The 18910-nt window shown below is 46.7% G+C and overlaps 1 protein-coding gene across 2 annotated transcripts in view; it reads left to right on the top strand.

Moving 5' to 3' along the window:
- Positions 1–857: 857 nt before the first annotated feature.
- Positions 858–18910, top strand: part of Tcp11l2 (t-complex 11 like 2) — a 35259-nt gene continuing 17206 nt past the window's right edge. Inside the window, exons 1-6 of one of the 2 annotated variants that reach the window (XM_006986978.4) lie at positions 858–995; positions 8050–8216; positions 10538–10673; positions 11548–11668; positions 12836–13056; positions 16393–16529. In XM_006986978.4, coding sequence (XP_006987040.1) covers positions 8060–8216; positions 10538–10673; positions 11548–11668; positions 12836–13056; positions 16393–16529 — 772 coding nt within the window. In that variant the 5' untranslated portion in view covers positions 858–995; positions 8050–8059. The remainder of the gene's footprint in view (positions 996–8049; positions 8217–10537; positions 10674–11547; positions 11669–12835; positions 13057–16392; positions 16530–18910) is intronic. The other variant, XM_076554463.1, reaches the window with a different exon arrangement.

Raw genomic sequence — 18910 nt, 5'->3', positions numbered from 1 at the left:
AAACTCACAAGAAGTTATGCTTAGTAAGCCTGACCACACAGAGCCCCTCCCAGCACGTATTTACATTAACCCAGGTCGAAACTTCTCCCCAAGATAAGCGCTGCCAAAAAGCCCTTACTTAACTTTATCTTTGCATGCCAGCGAAGCCTTCGGAGAACTTGGGTAGGTGTGGCTCCTAGAAGCCAATCACTTGATTCAAGGGGCAAATCAGGACCCGTGTTTACGAGAAAAAAAATGTAGACACCTGTGGATGACGCGATTGGTCGCTGATGTGCGTGGGACAGCCAGTTTGGAACGCTGTTGGCTCCCTGGACCCCGTGTGTGTGGACAGTGTGAAGTTGGGCATCCAGCTTTCACAGCATAGAGCGAGCGGGCACTACACGTTTGTCCGCTCTGTTGGAGCTAGCCAGCGTCTAGCCAGCCGGCGAACTAAAAGAAGTAGGATTGGGGCTCCACCTGCTCCCCCGCCGGCCGGGCCCTTAGACAGTGGCCCCGCCCCTAGACATCAGGCCCCGCCCCCAACGCTTTAGGCCCCAGCTCGGCCGGGACACCCCCGGCCATAGGCTCCCCCAGTTCCGTGTACACTCCTCGCCCCGCCCCCGGCAGGCTCGGGTTGTACCACCCGAGAGCACGGGGGAGTCTGTCTTCCCGTGGCCAAACGGCATTCGATCCGAGCCGTCCCCGGCCTTCGCGATGCAAGCCTGAGGAAGTTTAAGTTGCTGTAGCACACTCTGAGGGTTCAGCGATCTCAGCTCTGACTGGATCCTCTGGATCCCCGAGCCGCGGCGCCCTCGTCCCCCCTCCAGTCCCTTCACGGATGGTCTCGCCCAGGGAGTACCTCGGGACCCTTTAAATACCGCGTGGGGCTGCAGGAAGGCTCCAGAGTTGACAGGCCGGCCAGTCCCCCCGTGTGTGCCGTGCTGGGTGAGGGGATACGCAGAGCCCCGCGACCCCGGCCACCCAGCCCTCCTCAAGCCTCTGCGCGGGATCCGGGGGTGCGTACCCATCCCAGGGGAGGGGCCGTGGGATCTGAGGGGACCGCCTCTCCTCAGGGCGGCGGGAGGACTCCTTGTGCCATCCGAGGTCGGGGCACTGGACCCCCGGGGCCGCGGTGGCGGTGGCGCCCAGGCGGGGCCGGGGCGCTGGGCCGCGATGACATCCCTTTGGGTGCGTGCCAGCGACTGCGCTCGGGGCGCGAGGCGCTCCGGGCTCCCCGAGTGCGGCGGTGCCCGCTCCCCCGGCCCTGCAGAGTTGGGCTGAGCCGTGGTGGGGCCGGGCCGGGCCGAGCCGCGGCCTGTGTTTGCCGCTTGTTGCCGGGTTTCTCGGGCGCTGGGCTCTGTCCGGGCAGTCCCCTCCCCCAAGCGTTTGTTTTGACAGGAAACGTGGTGCTGCTGGAGGGCGGGGCGAGCGGGGAACGTGGGCGAGCGGGCGGGACTCCGGGGACTTCCGTTGGGCTGGACGGTCCCGGAGGCTAGCTCAGGTCACATCTGGGTCAGACCCTTGCCTTCTCAAGGATGACTTTGTGCCCAGGGTGGCACCACAACACATAGCAGCGAGATTTGGTGGCACGTGGATGACACAGTTACGTGTGTTTACGTTAGTAGGGGAGGAAAAACTTCCATTAAAACGAACGATTTCGCAACGACGTGACGTTTCCTTTAAAAATGACTGGGAATGAAGTTTTATGGGAGAGCACTTTCTTGGCATGTCCAGGACTATAAGGTTCTGTCCACCCCCGACCACTTGAAGCCCAGATCATGTGTTTTAATGCAAAAATCCTGTCAACCAAGAAGTGTCTGTTAAACTACAATACAAGCAGAGGAGAGGAAACACTTAAGAGTGGTTCCCCCTGCGACTGAAGTGAAACATACTCTCTCATCGTTGTCTTGGTACCCTAACGTGAAGAAACCAGACAACTTGCCCTTCTCCCTAGAGAGCCGCTCAGCACTCAGGGTGTCTAGCTCAGAGGTCTTGGTTTTCCTATGTCAACTGATAATGTTCTTATGCTGGTTCCTGAGCTAAGAGGCTCCCTGCCTACCCGCCTTTTCTTCCCTTGGATTTCATACATTGCCCCATTTGACGTGGCCCAGGGCTGAACACCCAGTCATGTGTACAGGCAGCTAACTTGAGGCCCCCGGAGTGTGTTTAATTAGGAGCAGGGATGGGCAGAGAGTGCTTTCCAGGATGAAAAGTGCCTAGAAACCTTCCCTGGTGCTGTAATGACATGTGACTCTTGGATCATGGGCACTGCCTTGTAGACAGTGGCCAGCTTGTTGGCTTTTGTCTAGTTCTCTGTAGGCTCTGATTTGATGAGGACCAGTATTGTTGCAGGAACTTTCCCTCAGTCCTATGGTTTTTCTTTGCTTTGGGCTGGTGCTGAAGCACCATTTGGTAGAAGATGGAAATTTTCTAGCATCTGCAATTTTTTTCATCAGAGTTCAGTGTTATATCCCACCCCCTCCCCCTGTCCTGTGGCAGGCCAGCTCCTACCATTATTTTCACTAGGGCCTCGAGGAATGAGGGATAAGAGACTTAGTTAGAAAGAGAGGGGAGAGAAACAGAGAGAAAACACAGGATAGACTCTGGTGGGCCTGGATCCTTATCCACCAGCCCTGAACTTTATTCCAAAGGTCTATTTATAACAATGCCAAGGGGTGGAGCAAAAGACCTCCCCCTTGCTAGTTACCATCAAGTGCAGACCCTTAGAAACTCCTGCTACTCAGGCCCGTGGTCCGATCAACCTTTTATGCAGCCCTGCTGGGTACAGCCACTAGGAAACGTAGTGGGCTCCAACACTGTCTTATGGGTGCCTTGTGCCTGACTTCAGTATGGTCTTGAAGGAGGGTAGCTACTAAGTGTCTCTTGACATCTCTTTTTTCCACAACCTAGCCTTAGCTGCATGGATTTCATTCTTCAGGGCCCTGTTGGATAACCTGAACAGTTTACTTCAAAATGTTTATGACTTGGCTAGCTGTAAGCAGTTAACCCTTTGGGTAGTGCCTGGGTTTTAACAAGGATTTTGCAATACATAAGGAATGGCATAGAGGGCTTTCGTCACTATAGTGGGGTGGTTGAATGTTACTGTGCTGAATGATCTCTTTCAGTGATGTCCTTCACGGTATAGAGCTTGAACAGCTGTCCCAGGATAAGGTCATCTTGCTTCCACATGTGCAAGTGCCCATGTGATGATAGACAGATCAATTTGGCAGAGAGGGAATGGAAAGAATGAGCAGCACACTGATTTCCTCCAGCCGCCCTGGAGCAGTAGAATGTGTGGGCTTCGGGGTTCCAGGCTGCTGTGGCTGGAGCTGAGCCTCTGCTCTGCTGTAAACCTTTGGGGGAGTAATACTGTCTCTCTGACCCATACGTTCTTATTTTAAACAAGAGTAACACCTACATAACACAGTTACGATGCAGATTTGAGGAAATCAATTCTTTTAAGCACCCACAGAGTATTATTGAGGTCATGCTAAACGTCCATAACTGTTGGTTGTAGCTTACTCTTTAGTATTGGTAGGGTCTGAAGAGGATAGTGGTACAATGTGCATGTTCTTTAGGCTCCTGGGACTTTGAAGCTTCGCTAGCCTTTGAATTGTGTGGATATAGGAACTGGAGACTGGAAAAGGAAATACTTCCTTTTCTACATCCATTTTAAAAGTTACTGGGAAGGCAGAAATGCATACTGTTAAACTAACTACATTAAGTGACTTCTTGATGAGCAATATGATCCAGGCGGACAGATTGAAAACTCCAGTTGTTTTCTGAGTAGACATGGGGCCAGATTTGTTCATATGAGGATACTCACTTGGTGAGCAGTGTTCTGACTGCCTCGGGGACATGTATGTCAGTGCTAGTGTCTTTTTATAATCCTGCACCAGGACAGGTTATTTATAGAAATAGTTTTCTGTAGAAAGGAAATAAGGACATGAAGTCAAATATAAACTGAAGAATCACAAATTAATAACTGATCTCCCTGTTCTCTGTGCTGAGACACATGGCTGGCTCCTTTAGGTTCCTGTATCTATTTCTTTGTCTCTAAAATGTTAGCAGTAAACTGTCATTACTCATCAATGTATTTAATTCGGCAATAAATCTTTACCTGTTGACTGGTCCTGAGAAGGAGTGGCATGATGCTGAATGTTAGAAAAGAATGGAATGATACATACAATCTGCAGTTTCTTCAAATAGTGACCCGTTGTAATAATGTTGGAAACTTTGCTTGGAGGTATCGACTGTCTTTACCTTTGGCCAGTGAGTCCTCAGGGTGGTGTTCCTGCCGGATCACTTGATTTAACTGGGAGTTGCTTTGGTGGCCAGCAAGGTGGATCTAAGTTTGTCAGTAGGAAAAGCAGTGTGCTTCTTTGAAACAAACAGCTTTATTATCACCAGTCTAAGAATCTGAAATAGTTGAAGCAGTCTAGTTACCCTCAATGTCTTCTCGGTCAAGTTGGTTGTCCCAGAGGACCCATGTGGAAACTCAAGATGGAGGAAGGGAAGGATTGGTATGAGGGCGCCTGCAGACGATCTCTCTCACTGGGACAGGCCATTTGATAGTTTCATATTTCAGAAAAGCATGTAGTTCTGTCCTGGGGTCACTGCCAGGCTTGTTTTTCTGCAGGGGAAACATGATTTTGTTCTCCTGTCTTAATGGCCAAGGTGATTGGACAGAAGCACACAGTCACCCGTGTCCTGTTGTCTGTGTCCAACACTGTCCCAGCCCCTCTCCTTAGTCACCAGGTGAAGTTGCACTCCAGCTCCACATGTTAGGCATTTGGGGTTTACCTACATACAAAATAGACAACTCTTAACAAAGTGGTTAGCGCCTTGCTTCAAAGACAAGCTTCTGCTTGCTTCTGCTTGGATACAGTAAGTCCCGGTTGTAACATGGATGCTTCTGCCCACTAAAGAGCTTCTAAACAGTGTGATACTTTTCAATTTTCTGTTATAGCTGAGTGCCTCAGATTCTACCTCCAGTGACAGGTTGATACAAAACTTAGTTGCATACAATTAAACATGCTTGCTGTATGTTTGCTTTTTTTAAAACATCTCATACTGTTTCATGGAACTCTGGTTTGGAGGAGCATCTTATCAATTTCTGGCTGAAAGAATCTGGAATTAGTCCACCTCATGGTCTCCTGCCCCCGAGAAAACAGCTGTGCATGAAGTCACACAGTAAGCTAGTGACAGACTGGGTTTTAGCTCTTAACCTCGTGCTTCTTACTTTTTAAGTCTTGTACCTGACTTCCTTGTTCAAGTAATTATAACACCTACCGAATGCGCTGTCCAGCTGGAATATAAAATGAACCGGTTCATAAATTCCCATAGATGAAAGCTTTTATTCATTTTTACTGAAATACCCTGTTGGTGTAAGGCCACTGCAGTAGAGAAAGCAGGAGCCAGCCCAGGCATGACAAGACCTGGGGTTTGGATTCAGTAAAGAAGCTGGCATAGATGGTAGTGTCTCTGCTCTAGGGCTGCACTTGGCAGCAGCGGGCATGTGAACGTGTAGGGCTGTTTGTTTGCAGATGTTCTCCTTGAATCTGTTCCAAATAGGATCCAGTGACTGTGATGTAGCTGACCCTGAATATTTGTCGTGAACTTGGTGCTGGATGAGGCACTGTGTCTCCCTTACCAAGGAGAATCAAAAGCAGTCACTGCAAGAAAACAGCTGCAGATGCTTTTTGGGGGTGTGAGCATGCTGAAAGCCTGCTTCGTCACCCCACCCTAGTTCCTTGAGACAGGGTCTCCCACTGCACTTGGAGCTAGGTAGAGGCCAGCAAGCCCCAGAAGTCCCGCTGTCCCTCCCCGCGGCCATGGGATTACAGGTTTAATCTGGGCTTTGGGGACTTGAATTGAGTTCCTCATGCCTGGTACACAGATGTTTGTATTCACTGGCCCATCATCAAGTCCTTTTGTGGAGATGAAGGGGACGTGCTACAGAGCTGCTGAGCAGAGTGCCATGTGGTGGAGGACAGCGGGAGGCCTCCTTGGAATGAAGCATTTTCAAGTAGTGCCAGCAATGGGAAGTGAACTCATGGCAGAGAGTGACAGCAGCTCATTCTCTCCTGTCCTCCCTGCCTCCCCCCAGGACACTGTAGTAAATGCTCAGGTAAAAACCAGTTTTCACGGGACAGAAGAACTTGCCACCGAGGAGCCAAGAGTTCGGGACTATTTTATAGCCCATGTCTATGGTAGTCAGCTTTGGGATTCTAAGATAGGGTGAATGCTTCCAAGTGGCAGTTCCCCACTGCTCAGTGCCTTTCTATCTGCAGAAACAATTCACAATTCTCTGCCTGCTCAAGTTTTGACCTGAGCCAATGTGCATCTCTGTGAGGGTCAAGACTGAAGAAAGTTTTGGTTGAGACCAGGTGGAAATGCCCTTTGGCCTTTTTCCCTTTTCACGACCTCCCCCCACCCCCACTCCCAGGCTCATCCTTGTTACTGTCAGCACCCAAGAGATGCAGTTTGCCCTATATCTCACAATGATGTCTGGGTCTCTCCTCTGTACCCCTTAGTGCTTCTCAGCAATACCTTGTCTCCAGATGGCTCACACAGCTTTATGTAACCATACTTGAGAACAGGACAATGTCTATTTTGTTCAGTTACTTTTCCCAGTGCCTGGTGCACAGTAGGCTGTAAATATGAACAGATAGATTCATTTAAGAACTTGTAGAGGCATTCCCAGTCATATTATGCATTATTGATGGCTTCTCCTTTTTTTTTTTTTTTTTTTGGCATTTGTGAAAAGTATCCCATCCCTCACTGAAGTGAACTCTATTTTTGTTGCCTATCCAGGTTGGAAGTGCCTTCTCCCTTGGGCAAAATCCCTTTTAGTGTCAACGATACTATGTTCCTATCAAGGCTGATTTCCTCATAGCCCTGGCTGGTGTTATGGGCCCAGGGCTGGCATTCATATGCCATAGTCTTTCTTGGTTGTGCTAGGCCTGTCCCCTTCCTTGGGATGCTCTGTGATGTCCCAGAGAAAGCACTTGACTTACCGTCCAGGGGCTGGTTCCATGGTGGAGTAAATAAATCTTGTCCCTCTGAGTCTGTTTATCTTCCTAGGTGTTGGGTAAGTTGTGCTAGGGGCTTTGTGAATTGTTAGGTCCAAACCAAACAACAGGTCTTGGTCTTCGTGCTGGGACAGTTCTTATGGAAATGGAGAGACCAGGTAGTCCAGGAAGTTTCTTCAGTCTTTCATTCCCTTGAGAGGCTCACAGAGGTGCCAAGAGTGTGTTGAGCATCCTTATTTTCTTTGTAAGTTTCATTCTTTAAATTTACCCTGTGTATGTGTATAGGTACATTCATGCTCACAGCACCTGTAGAGGTCAGAGGACAGTCTGTGGAATTGGTTATCTCCTTCTATCATGTGGATTGCAGGGATTGAACTCAGGTCACTGGGCTTGGCAGCAAGTGCCCTTACCCAAGCCATCTCACCAGCTAAACCTAATTTATTTAAAACAAAGCGGTAAGAACAGTAACTGTGTTTGCGTGCTGTGTGAAGAAGCCCCGTGACGCAATTAATCCTCTTCAGTCTTGACCAAGGCCTGGAAGGTCAGTCTTTGAGCCTTGCTTTCCCAGAGTCAGGTGGTTAAGTGACTTCCCAGAACAGAGTAAGAGTCTGCCAAGGAACCCACAGAGCCTTACCTCACCAACCCAGGAGAGAGCATCTGCGCTCTGTGTGCATTTTAAAAGGATTTGTCATCACTTAGAGCTGCTCCACATTTGCACTGGATATGGAAGGAAGTCTTGATGATCTTGCAACAGTGTTGGTCAGGGTGCTGAGGGAAGGGGGAAGTAATTTCTTGGGGACCTTTGTTCCCCTCTACTGTCACACCTGTGGGCATTATATTATCCATGTTGGAAAAAGCATGTTAGAAACCATGTTGATTCAGGGTCTCTCTGTCTGGGCAGGTTCTCGCTGTCTCTGTCTCTCTCACGCTCCCCCCCATCTCTCTCCCCTCCCTCCCTCCCTCCCTCCCTCCCTCCTTCCCTCCTTCCCTCCCTCCCACCCCCTTCCCTCTTTTTCTCTCTCTCTCCATACCCAAGGTGATACAAGATGCCTTTGAATGATGAGAAGCAGTGTGTGAACGAGGACCAGCAGAGTGATTCAGAGTCTTCTCGGTTCTCCGAAAGCATGGCTTCGCTCAGTGACTATGAGTGTTCCAGGCAGAGCTTCACCAGCGATTTCTCCAGCAAATCCAGCTCTCCTGCCTGTGAGCAACAGGGAGCAAGGCAGGGGGTGGCGGGTGCTGGCAGTGCAGGATGGTTTTGAAAACTCAGAAGTGTCTCCCCCTCCTTTCTAGAGCCCCCAGAATAGCGTGTCGAAGGCACTGTAGCTGTCTGCGTGTGTTCTTAGGAATAAGCCTGGAGCCTGCTCACTATTTTATGTTGAGCCTTGTCTCCTGGAGCCTGCTCGTTTTATTTGAGCCTTGTTGTCTCTAACCTGAGACTGAACCCCATCCTTAGCCCTGCCTGTTTTGTCTCCCAAATGGTGGCAACACCCCTTCTTGAGATTATCTTGTGCAGATTATGATGAAGCCAAATCAGTCTTTTCTGTTTCACATTGAAGGAAATTTGCCTTTCCGGAAGGGTTGGACAGGAAGTGAAATAATCTAAAGAGAATTTCCTTGCTGATTTTAAACACTGTTGTGCAAATCCCCCCAGATCAACCCACAGGGAGAATTACTACACTGTGGGTTGTGGGAGAGCCAGAAGAGTGGCTGTCACTGGGGAGACAAACACACACACACCCCACCTCCGGTCTGTGGACACAGGACGTGTGTCAAGCAGGCTCTTTTTTTCCTTCCCCTTCCTTCCACAAGATTTCACTCTGTAGCCCAGGCTGGCTTTGAACCTGTGGCACTTTCCTCCTTAGCTCCCCCACCACCACCAGGGCTACAGATACAGGTATGAACTACTTGACTTTGCCTTTTGTTTTTTTAAGTTTTGAATTAGCATTTTGTCTAGAAAGTACAGAACATCTAAAACTACCAAAGCTAAGGTAGGAAAAAGCAACTGATGTTCAATATGATCAGATGCCCACTTCAAAACAATTAGTTTGTTTATTTCAATTTTTACATTTCCAGCTTTAAAACTTGGAAAATGTATAGTATAGAGAAAAGAAGAGATGGCCTGCAGCATCACCCAGACATGACAGCCAGCTGCCAGCACTGCCAGACCATCGTCCCTCACACTGATGTGGACTCTTGCCCTTAGTATCGTAACCCAAACACATACCTACTCATGATAAACACTGTCCTCAGGACCACCTACTATGTCGTAGAGTAACAGACATTTGTACGTGTTCACTGATTTGTCATTGGGCAGTCATTTCCTACCTTGTGTTGCTCTTTTATAAATGGGGTTTTATGAGCATCCTGATGCACTGAGACTTTCTGGATGTCACTGGTGATTGGACCAAAGACTACAGGTGTTTTTAAGGAGAATCTTGAGGTAGAGAATCCAGAGCAGCCATGCACTTCTGCATCTTTCCTCATTCTTGACACCATGTCCAGGGTCTCTACATCTGATATCATGGTACCCAGGCATTCCGAAGAAGGACTTGGCCAGTTCCCAGGCATCATCTTTCTCACCTTCCTCCACTTAAGCACTTCCTCTCCCACCCGCCCCTAGAACAAACAGTTACAACAAATGGAAACAATGGAAAGTATTGCCTATCTGTGCCTTTATTTGAGGTCATGTCTTCTAATTAACTGAAGCTGAGATTTTTTCCAACAATGATTTTGTAAACTTGATTTATTAGAACAATTTCTTAGTATAATATCTAGAAATAACTCTAATTCTTCACTATTTTCCTATTGAGTAGATAATCTACCCTCTCAAATATATTTTGTTATGATTTAATTATGTATTGAGTTCCTCCTATGTTCTTACTTAAATTGCTCAACAGTGGTGGTGCACACTTTTAATCCCAGCACTCAGGAGGTAGAGGCAGGCGGAACTCTGAGTTCAAGACCAGCCTGTAATCTACAGAGCAAGATCCAGGACAGCCAGGGCTACACAGAGAAACCCTGTCATGAAAAAACTAAAAAGAAAAAAATTAATTGTCTTAATTAATTGCCTCAGAGAGAGCCTGTTAAGAGGCTAATATATGTGTCAGTGAAGTCAAATGAACTAACAAATGGCAGAAATGGGAATGAACTTCAGCCTTACACTAAACTGTATATACAGTGAGGAAGTACACAACCTCATCTGTCAATCTACTGTTAGTACATGTAAACACATATGTCAATAAACATGGAAAAGAAATTGGATTAAGTTTTTAAAAGTTATAATAGGCCTATATTAAGGAGTTTGTCTCAGGAACATTTGAAAATTCATTATAAATATGGAAACTAAAGCTGAAGAGGGAGCACTTCGATACTGAAATCTTTGCCAAGCCCACCTTTCTTTAGTGTGTGCTCTCTGACTTGTAGAACCGTGATATTTACCTGAGAAAGAGCCTGCCTGGCACTGGGGACATTGGATGTCAGCTTCTCTCCTACCGCATCAGCTGACTTCGCTTTCCTTTCAGCAACAAGCCCTCCCGGGGGTGTGACGTTTGATGACGTGATGGCTGCTGCGAAGAACTTATCAGACATGACTCTTGCTCATGAAATAGCTGTGAACGAGAACTTCCAGTTGAAGCAAAATGCCCTCCCAGAGAACAGGTAACCTGGAATCCTGTGTGTATGTGAAGGATGCTAAAGATTGTGTGTGTGTGTGTGTGTGTGTGTGTGTGTGTGTGTGTGTGTGTGTGTGTGTGTGTGTGTGTGTATGATTAAATGTAGCGAAGAGTTCAGTGGGAATGCACTGATTCTTGTGAGTGCTTCCTGGGAAGTCTCCTATTTCAGCAGTTTATTCCTGGCTGGCTTTAAATGGGACATCTGAGTAGAATGTGGCAGCCATTCAAAGGCATGTCTCCTTGGGACCAACCTGTTCTGTCCCTTCCATGCACGCTCAGCTATTGAAGAAAGAGCAATGCTGTTGATATCTTACCCTAACTACAGAGCAGCTGTATAGAAGACTGTCTACTAAGTCATGATGTGCCTTCTTAGGACAGAATTTTTTGAAGTTATTAAAAGATATGCTAAGGAAACATTTTAGAGTTTAGGGCAAAACATGAATCTCTAAATGAAAAAAATGTATTATATTGTGCATATTGGTATTTTTTTAGTATTGATTTTTATTTGTGTGCATGTGTCTATCTGTTTGACTATGTGTGTGCATGGAGGCCACAAGAGGACTTTTGATTCTTCCAAATCCCCAGGTATTTGTAGGACACCTGGTTTGTTAAGAGGGTTCTGAGAGCCTGTCCTTGTGATTCCACAAGTCTTACTCACTAAGACATCTCTCCAGCTCAGTGTTTTTATTGTCTGAAAACATTGTTCATGCTCTGAACAAGGAAAATAGGCTAAGAGATTAATCATGGGCTTAAGGGTAAGCTAAGTTCTGGGTTTTTTAAATGTATTTTCTAAATATCTATAGTGAACATGTATCTTTCAATGCTCATTAAAACTAAATAGTCCATTTTTTTCCCTATAGCCTTGCTGGTCAAGTGAAGCGTGTTGTTCACCAGGCCTTCTGGGATGTCTTGGAAGCAGATCTCAGTGCCGAGCCCCCCCAATATGAATATGCCATCAGACTGTTTGAAGAAATCAGAGAGGCAAGTTGATGTTGTTCCATTAGTGCCTTAATCCCTGGGGTCTGTGTGATGGATACCGTAGATGGATAGCTTATAAACAGTAGAAATTCCTCAGTATTAGAGGCTGAGAAGTCTAAGACCAAGACACCAGCACTTTTGCTGCCTGTTGAAGGCCTATTTAGAATCCTTCTTTCTTTATCCTCACATGATGGGGGGCGGGCAGGCAAAGGAGCCTTCTTGGGTCCCTTTCATAAAGGCATTAATCCCATTGCTGATGAATCTGCTCCCATGACCTAATAATTACCTGTCAGAATTGGCTTTCAACATAGGAACAGGAATGGGTGTGTGTATGCAATACATTGTAGCAGTTGGTTTCCTCTCCGAAGACTGTTTGGTATCTTTGTATCATCTTTCACTTTAAAAGACTGTCAGATTCCAGTAGATTCTTCTGTGAACCTCCTATCGGTGGGTGGAATTAGGGAAACAGCAGCAGATAGAGCTCAGGGTAGATAGAGCTTTGAGCACAAAACAAGACCTTGGAGTTAGACCTGGCTTTGGAATAGGCTCACCCTCTAAAAATGTCAGCTTTTTGAGTGTTCACAGGGTAGTTACAGGAACTCAGTGAGAAGATGGCAGTTCTTTTCAGTGACATTGACAAGATGCTTGCTCTTTACCGTACACTGTTGTATTTTATGTGCACAGTTCTCTAACTCACCCCGGTTCACAAAGCTTTGAGGTCAGAGGGATCTGAATTGAGACTGTCAGGCTCAGGGCTTGTTCCCCAGCCATTACAGTGTACATGAGCTTGGAGCCAACCCGTGATGAGTACTCAGTTAACCACTGGCTTGTATAGTATTTGTGTGTAGCGTATTCTTCATGGACTTCCCAGGGCTTTTCCGTCTACTCCTGAGTGGTTTTGGAGCCACGGTGTGCAAGCCGTTCCTCCTTCCTCGCGGAAGGCTTTGGAAGTGTTCAGGTTCTGCGTCCTTGTCAGTTGTGTTCTTCTGAAATGTCAGTCAGTCACCACAGTGGTGGCTTTGCATCAGCAGAGGGAGCTTTCTTCTCAAGGTGGAGACACTGAGTGTTTCTGACCCAGTACTTCCTAGGCAACATCGGGACACTCGGGTGTGAATGAATGGGGAGCACCTCCTTTGGTAACTGTGCTGCTGACTCTTCTTTCCCGCGCAGACTCTCCTCTCTTTTCTCACTCCTGGTGGGAACAGGCTTCACAATCAGATCTGTGAAGTTTTGGACATTGACCTCATTAGACAGCAGGCCGAGCACAGTGCTGTTGACATTCAAGGTCTGGCCAACTATGTCATCAACACGATGGGAAAGATGTGTGCTCCTGTGAGAGACGAAGATATCAGAGAGCTGAAGGCTACTACCAACATCGTGGAGATGCTGAGGTTAGCCCTTTTGCTGCATCCATTTTCTTACAGTGTCTTCACGTTCATTCAGAGACCTGGGAGCGTGGGGGAGCATAGATAACTGGCCTTCCAGAGGAGTTTGTGACACAGAGAAAAACAAAAAAGCAGGGATCCAGTCAGTCCTTGACAGAGTGTATAGAATTTTCTAGCCAGGTTATTAGTCTGCCTTCAGTGGACCCTGAGGATACAGTAATAAAAACTGAATTCCTGGCCCCAGGGGTTTAGAGGGAGAGAGACTTTGAACAATGCACTGTGCTAATTAAACAGTTGTTATTGGTGCTATTGAAGGAGGCTTATAAGGTTGTAGAACTTCCGGCAAGTGGATTCTAATGTAGTCAGGGTTAGAGGAAGCCATCTGCATTGGGAAGAGTCATTAGCTGCTATTGAATTCTCAGGGATTTTGTTAATAAAAAAATTGTTTTGTACTAGTGTCTGACTCTGGGAGTATTGGTCAGCGGCTCTCCACTTCCCTTTTGGGAAGCCAGGCTCTCCTGTTCTTGGTTGTCCCTCACCAGCTGGTGATATTGCCTCCATTCAGCTACAAGAGGAAAGAGACTGTGAGACATCAGTGTGAGAACGCAGCACCAGAGGGGCAGGTGCCCTTGACTTTGTCTCACCAGACTGAAGCAGGGCTGCAGAAGGGAGATCCTGTCTGGAGATACTTGCCATAGCCTCAAATCTCCAGCTCTGCTGCAGTTCCTCCTAGGGTGGGAGGTTCCCATTGATGTGTGAGCATCTTGTTTATCTCTGGTGGCAGTCACTTCCTCCTAATCCCAGAGGACATACTGAGAACCAAGTTTCATGTTATAGTTTTAGAAAACAAGGAGATGGAAACTGGTCTATATATAGAATACAGAAAGTAATTTCATTTGTAGCCTGTGGTAAATTGACAGTTTGTCAAGGTGATGCTTCACCTGTCTGTAAAATTGGCTTTATATGTCTTTAGAAATGTCCTGAGTTCTGGAAGATTACAGAAGCTCTTCTTCTAGCCACCAATATTACTGGCATATGATGTCAGATCTCTAGTGTTTATCTTGGTCATGGGTACCTACTGGATGCCACTTTTTTTTTTTAATCCACTGAGTTTAGAGTTGCTTGTATAAACATGGTGGAGGCTGTTTGCTGGAGCATGTGTAACTCACGAGTGGCAATAGCCACTGAAGAAAATGTCACCCCCTTTCCCAGCAACCATTAACTGCTAGTCGCTCTTAGGCAGGGGTGGAACTTCATGGATACCTCCTCTATCCATGATAGAGTATTGAAAGGTCCAGTCTCGTGCCCTTCACTCACTGTAAAAAGGGACATCTCTGTCTGAGGTTGAGAGCAGCACTGATCTATGAGTATAAACATAAATACTTAGAAGGAAGATTGACAATGTGTATTTAGCCAAACAACAATAGTAGGTCCCCTCTATGGCCTATGGCCTCCTAAGTCACAGGATGTTGATTTAGCTTACAGTATCAGGTGTGTATTCCTTTCTGTGATGTAGGCCTTAAATGCAATCAGAATGTAGTTGGTTACCCCACAAATAGCCATGCCACTGTTGCCCAGAAGGTCTGTTTTGTAGCCCACAGGGTTCACAGCTAGATAAAACCATTGGTGGATTATCCACACCCCCAGCAGCCTGAATAGCACTTTCTGACACTACATACGCTAGCAGCCAGGGGAGCTGCCCTCTGAGATCCAGATTGATTTCTCTATGTCTGACAATCAATAATGTGTAGCATCTTGAGCAGTAAGCCTAGTTTTCCTTTCTTATTCTGGTGGGCAACAAAGAACAGTGGCAACTGCTGACGTTGTTTTGGAGAAAATTTTGGGACCTCTCTGGGCAACAACTCAGAGGAGATGTCCTATTCCTGACACTGATATTTTTGTTTAGAGACCCATGACTTCTGGGAGCGGCATTACTCACTCATGTAGGGTTTCTTCACTCCTAGCTTTTTAAAAAAAAAAATTAGGGGTTTTTAGTTAGCTTTAAAGAAGTGGGTTTTTATATGGATTTTTTCATGCATCTTTTGTTTTTGTTATACACCCCCGCCCCATCCCTGTCTAAACCTTTTCACACATCGTATCTCCCCCTCGTCAGCTTTCATATTCCATGCATCTTACTGTCTCCTGTGTCTTGGCCTTTACAGACACTTTACAACACAGACATGCACCTCTCAGAAGTCCAAGCTGGGGTCCTCACATGAGAGAAGACATGGAAGTCTGTCTCTCTAGGTCTCAGTCACTTCACTCAGTAGAATGTTTTCCAGTTCCATGCATTTTTCCACTTGCCTGTACATTTCATAATTCTGGTTTTTAACATTTGATAAGATACTATAGTATAAATCAGTGTTTCTCAACCTCTGGGTCAAACTCCCTTTTTCACAGGGGTCACCTAAGACCATCAGAAAACACAAATGTTTACATTGATTCTTTGGGGGAGGGGTGTTTGTTTTTGACAAGGTTTCTCTATGTAGCCCTGGCTGTCCTTGAACTTACTCTGTAGACCAGGCTGGCCAGGAACTCAGAGATCCTCCAGTCTCTGCCTCCCGAGTGCTTAAAGACATGCACCACCACTGTCCACCTACATTATGATTGATAACAGCGAAATTACAGTTATGAAGTAGCAAAAAAATAATGTTATGGTTGGAGGTGACCACCACATGGAGAGCTGTATTAAAGGGCCACAGCACTAGGAGTGTCGACAACCAGTGGGCTAAGTGGACTGTATTTTCATCCACCCATCAGTTGACAGATAACCAGGCTGTCCATTTCCTGGCTATTATACAAAGAGCAGCGATGAACACGATTGCTTCCTGAACTTCTGTCTCCATTATCTCACTACTGTTCATGACACACTTCAAAAGGGATGTCCTCTCATTTGGTCATGGAAATCGGAGGCATAAGGACCCCGAGGAAGTGTGCATGAGCGTAGGCCTGGTGAGTGGAGAGGCTGGGTTTGAGCAGGGCGGCTTTCTTCTCAGTGCCTCACCTTCTGTCCTTTGATTTACACAGATGCTCTCCTCCTTTCCTTAGAAGTGGAGTCCTACGCACTGTGTTCAGGCTCCTTGAAGTTACAGCAGGCTGTGGGGGATGGGCGGCTGGTGTACAAATACTGCCACAGTAGGTGACTTTGCAATGTGTGGAGGAGACCTGTGGAACACACGTGTATAACTTCCTTGAAAAGTGACCCTGGGGAATGACAGTTGGTGCCTCAGCACCGTTTTCAGGAGGTTTATCTTATCCAGCCTGTGACACATAGGTAGTAGTCCTCAGTTTCAACTGAACTTCCTAACTAACCACTTCTCGTTTCAATTCTGAAATTTTTAGACAAATATTCCGTGTTTTGGACCTCATGAGACTGGACATGACGAATTTTGTCATTAGGAATATTAGACCTTACATTCAACGTGATTTGGTGGAATATGAGAGAAACAAATTTCAGGAAATTTTGGAAGAAACTCCAAGTATGTATAATACAGTGTGTGCTTATGTCAAAATTAGGTCAAAATATGGCAATGTAACTTTCGCCTGTTTGTGTTGTGTTAATGTTAAAACATTTTAAGCCTCTTAAAAGTTGAAATCACAAACTTGTGGTTATTTTTGTTTTGTCCCAGGAGATGTGCTGAGCACCTTTTAATTTTTCCATTTATTTATTCCATAAAGGTTTATTGAGCATCTGCTGTGTCTTGTTGGGAAGGTGCTGTGGTATGACAATAGACAGAACAGTATGAAGTTGTAGTCTCCAAGAGGCTGACATTCTAGTAGGCATAACAAACAAGCGTAGACTATCACATGGATTATTCGGGAACAAACAGTGGAAGGACAGGAATGAGGGTGGAGGCCACCTGTAGGAGGAATGAGGCAAGGCTTCTTTAGTAAGTAACATTTGAGCAGAGTTTGCTTAGAACTCTGGAAAAATGCTGGGGGGGGGTGGCGCACGTCTTTAATCCCAGCACTCGGGAGGCAGAGCCAGGCGGATCTCTGTGAGTTCGAGGCCAGCCTGGCCTACAGAGTGAGTTCCAGGACAGGCACCAAAACTACACAGAGAAGCCCTGTCTCGAAACAACAACAACAACAACAACAACACACACACACACACACACACACACACACCTACCTCTGGAAGGGCAAGCACAGGTGTGAAGGAAAGGGGACAGCTAGGACAGCCCTGAAGAGACACTGGCTTTGGTTTGACAATAGCCAGGGCAGATGTGCCTGAGGGAAGCCGGCAGGGAAGAATGGGGCCGTGGTGGAGAGGGAGACAAAGGCAGATCGTGTGATAAGATCGTGAGCAGTCCAGTGTTAATGAAGAGTCTTGAGAGTCTTGAGCAGGGAAGCAGCGTGTGATCGTGTGATTGTTACTTTCATGGATATAAACATCAGCATGTTTATACTATATAAAGCGATAGAAGTAGAGTTAACACTTAAAAAGTGCTTAGCACATTCTAACTAATTTGCTTACATAACTAATTTAACATTACAAGTATATGAAATTGCCTCCCACTTTATAAATGGGGAAACTGAGGCATAGAAAGGTTAAGTCATTTGCTTCTATATCACAGCTTATAAAGTACGCAGCTGGGCTCACTGAGGCAGACCCACAGTCCGTGCACTTATTCTTACTGCATGGGTTAAGACAGCCTTAGGGAGTAAGTGTGGCTGCTGAGGGGATGGCCTGGGACGGTGTAGCATCTAGAGGTGACATGGGGAGGATCAACAATGGTGACTTGAGAGTAGCCAGGGAAGTAGACTGAGTCAGGAGGGTTCCTACAGTGTGGTTAGGGGAAACATGAGTGGATGTGACAGGACCTTCTAAGTTATCAAGAGGGACGAAGCCAAGACTTGACCACTGGATTTGACTAGCGAGGATTATTGATAATGGTGATGGGAGCTGTTTTAGTAGGTTTATGACTGCAGAGGGGGCAGAGAAGGATGGAATCAAGTAAACACTCCCTCCATCAATCAAGTGCCCAGTGAGCTGGGTCCTGGTACCCTTCATTTTTCCAGGGGAGAGCTTGAGGTGCCATGGCAGCTAGCAGGTGGCTGTGTTGATTGGGACTTTATTAGCTGTGGTCTGAGGCTGTTGGGTAGCCTACCTCCCCTCTGGCCCACCTTTAACAGACTGAGCTTTCCCATCACAATGATAACACAGTAGCACTGTGTAAAATGGGCACAATGGCCGCTGCTTTTAAATGGGCCCCTGCGCACTGGAGCACACCCAGTGTGGAAGATAGATTGTGGAAGCCACGAGAGGAATGGTCATAAATTGAGGCATGTTCTGCTGGGTAACAAGCTTGTAACACCACATTCTCCTTTGAGAGCAATTTAGGGACCTTTCTTAAGCTCTGTGGGGCAAATTAAGATCTTCACAAGGAAATAGTAGACGGATGGTTAGATCTTCTGATAGTTGGAGCTGTTTGAAGTTTGGGACAGACCTCTCTCTATTGCTGGTGGTGACACTGTGACCTTTGTCAAACTCATTCCTTGACTGGTTCATTCAGGTCTCCCTGAAATCCAGAGGTTGGAGGTATCATTGCCCTCTATTTGCATATGGGGAAACTGAGGCTAAGTTACAGGCCCTGATGAGGTCAGTAGCTGGAGAGCCTGGCCACTCAGATGTTCTCTGCCTTAGAGCATGTGCCAATTCTTTTCTCTTTTCTGTCAGTTTTTTGGGACATGGTTTCTCTGTGTAGCCCTGGTTGTCCTTGAACTCAGAGATCCCCCTGCCTCTGCCTCCAGAGTGCTGGGATTAGAGGTGTGTGGCACCATGCCCAGCAAGCATGTGCCTTTTAACACTTGGAGCCCTGCTTCTCCTAGAACAAGATACTGACTCTTAGTGGCACAC

The sequence above is a fragment of the Peromyscus maniculatus genome, chromosome 18 (assembly GCF_049852395.1).
Source record: "Peromyscus maniculatus bairdii isolate BWxNUB_F1_BW_parent chromosome 18, HU_Pman_BW_mat_3.1, whole genome shotgun sequence".
In the NCBI taxonomy this organism is placed as follows: Eukaryota; Metazoa; Chordata; class Mammalia; order Rodentia; family Cricetidae; genus Peromyscus; species Peromyscus maniculatus.
The sequence above is the reverse complement of the archived record's forward strand: the minus strand, read 5'-3'. Positions and strand labels throughout refer to the sequence as shown.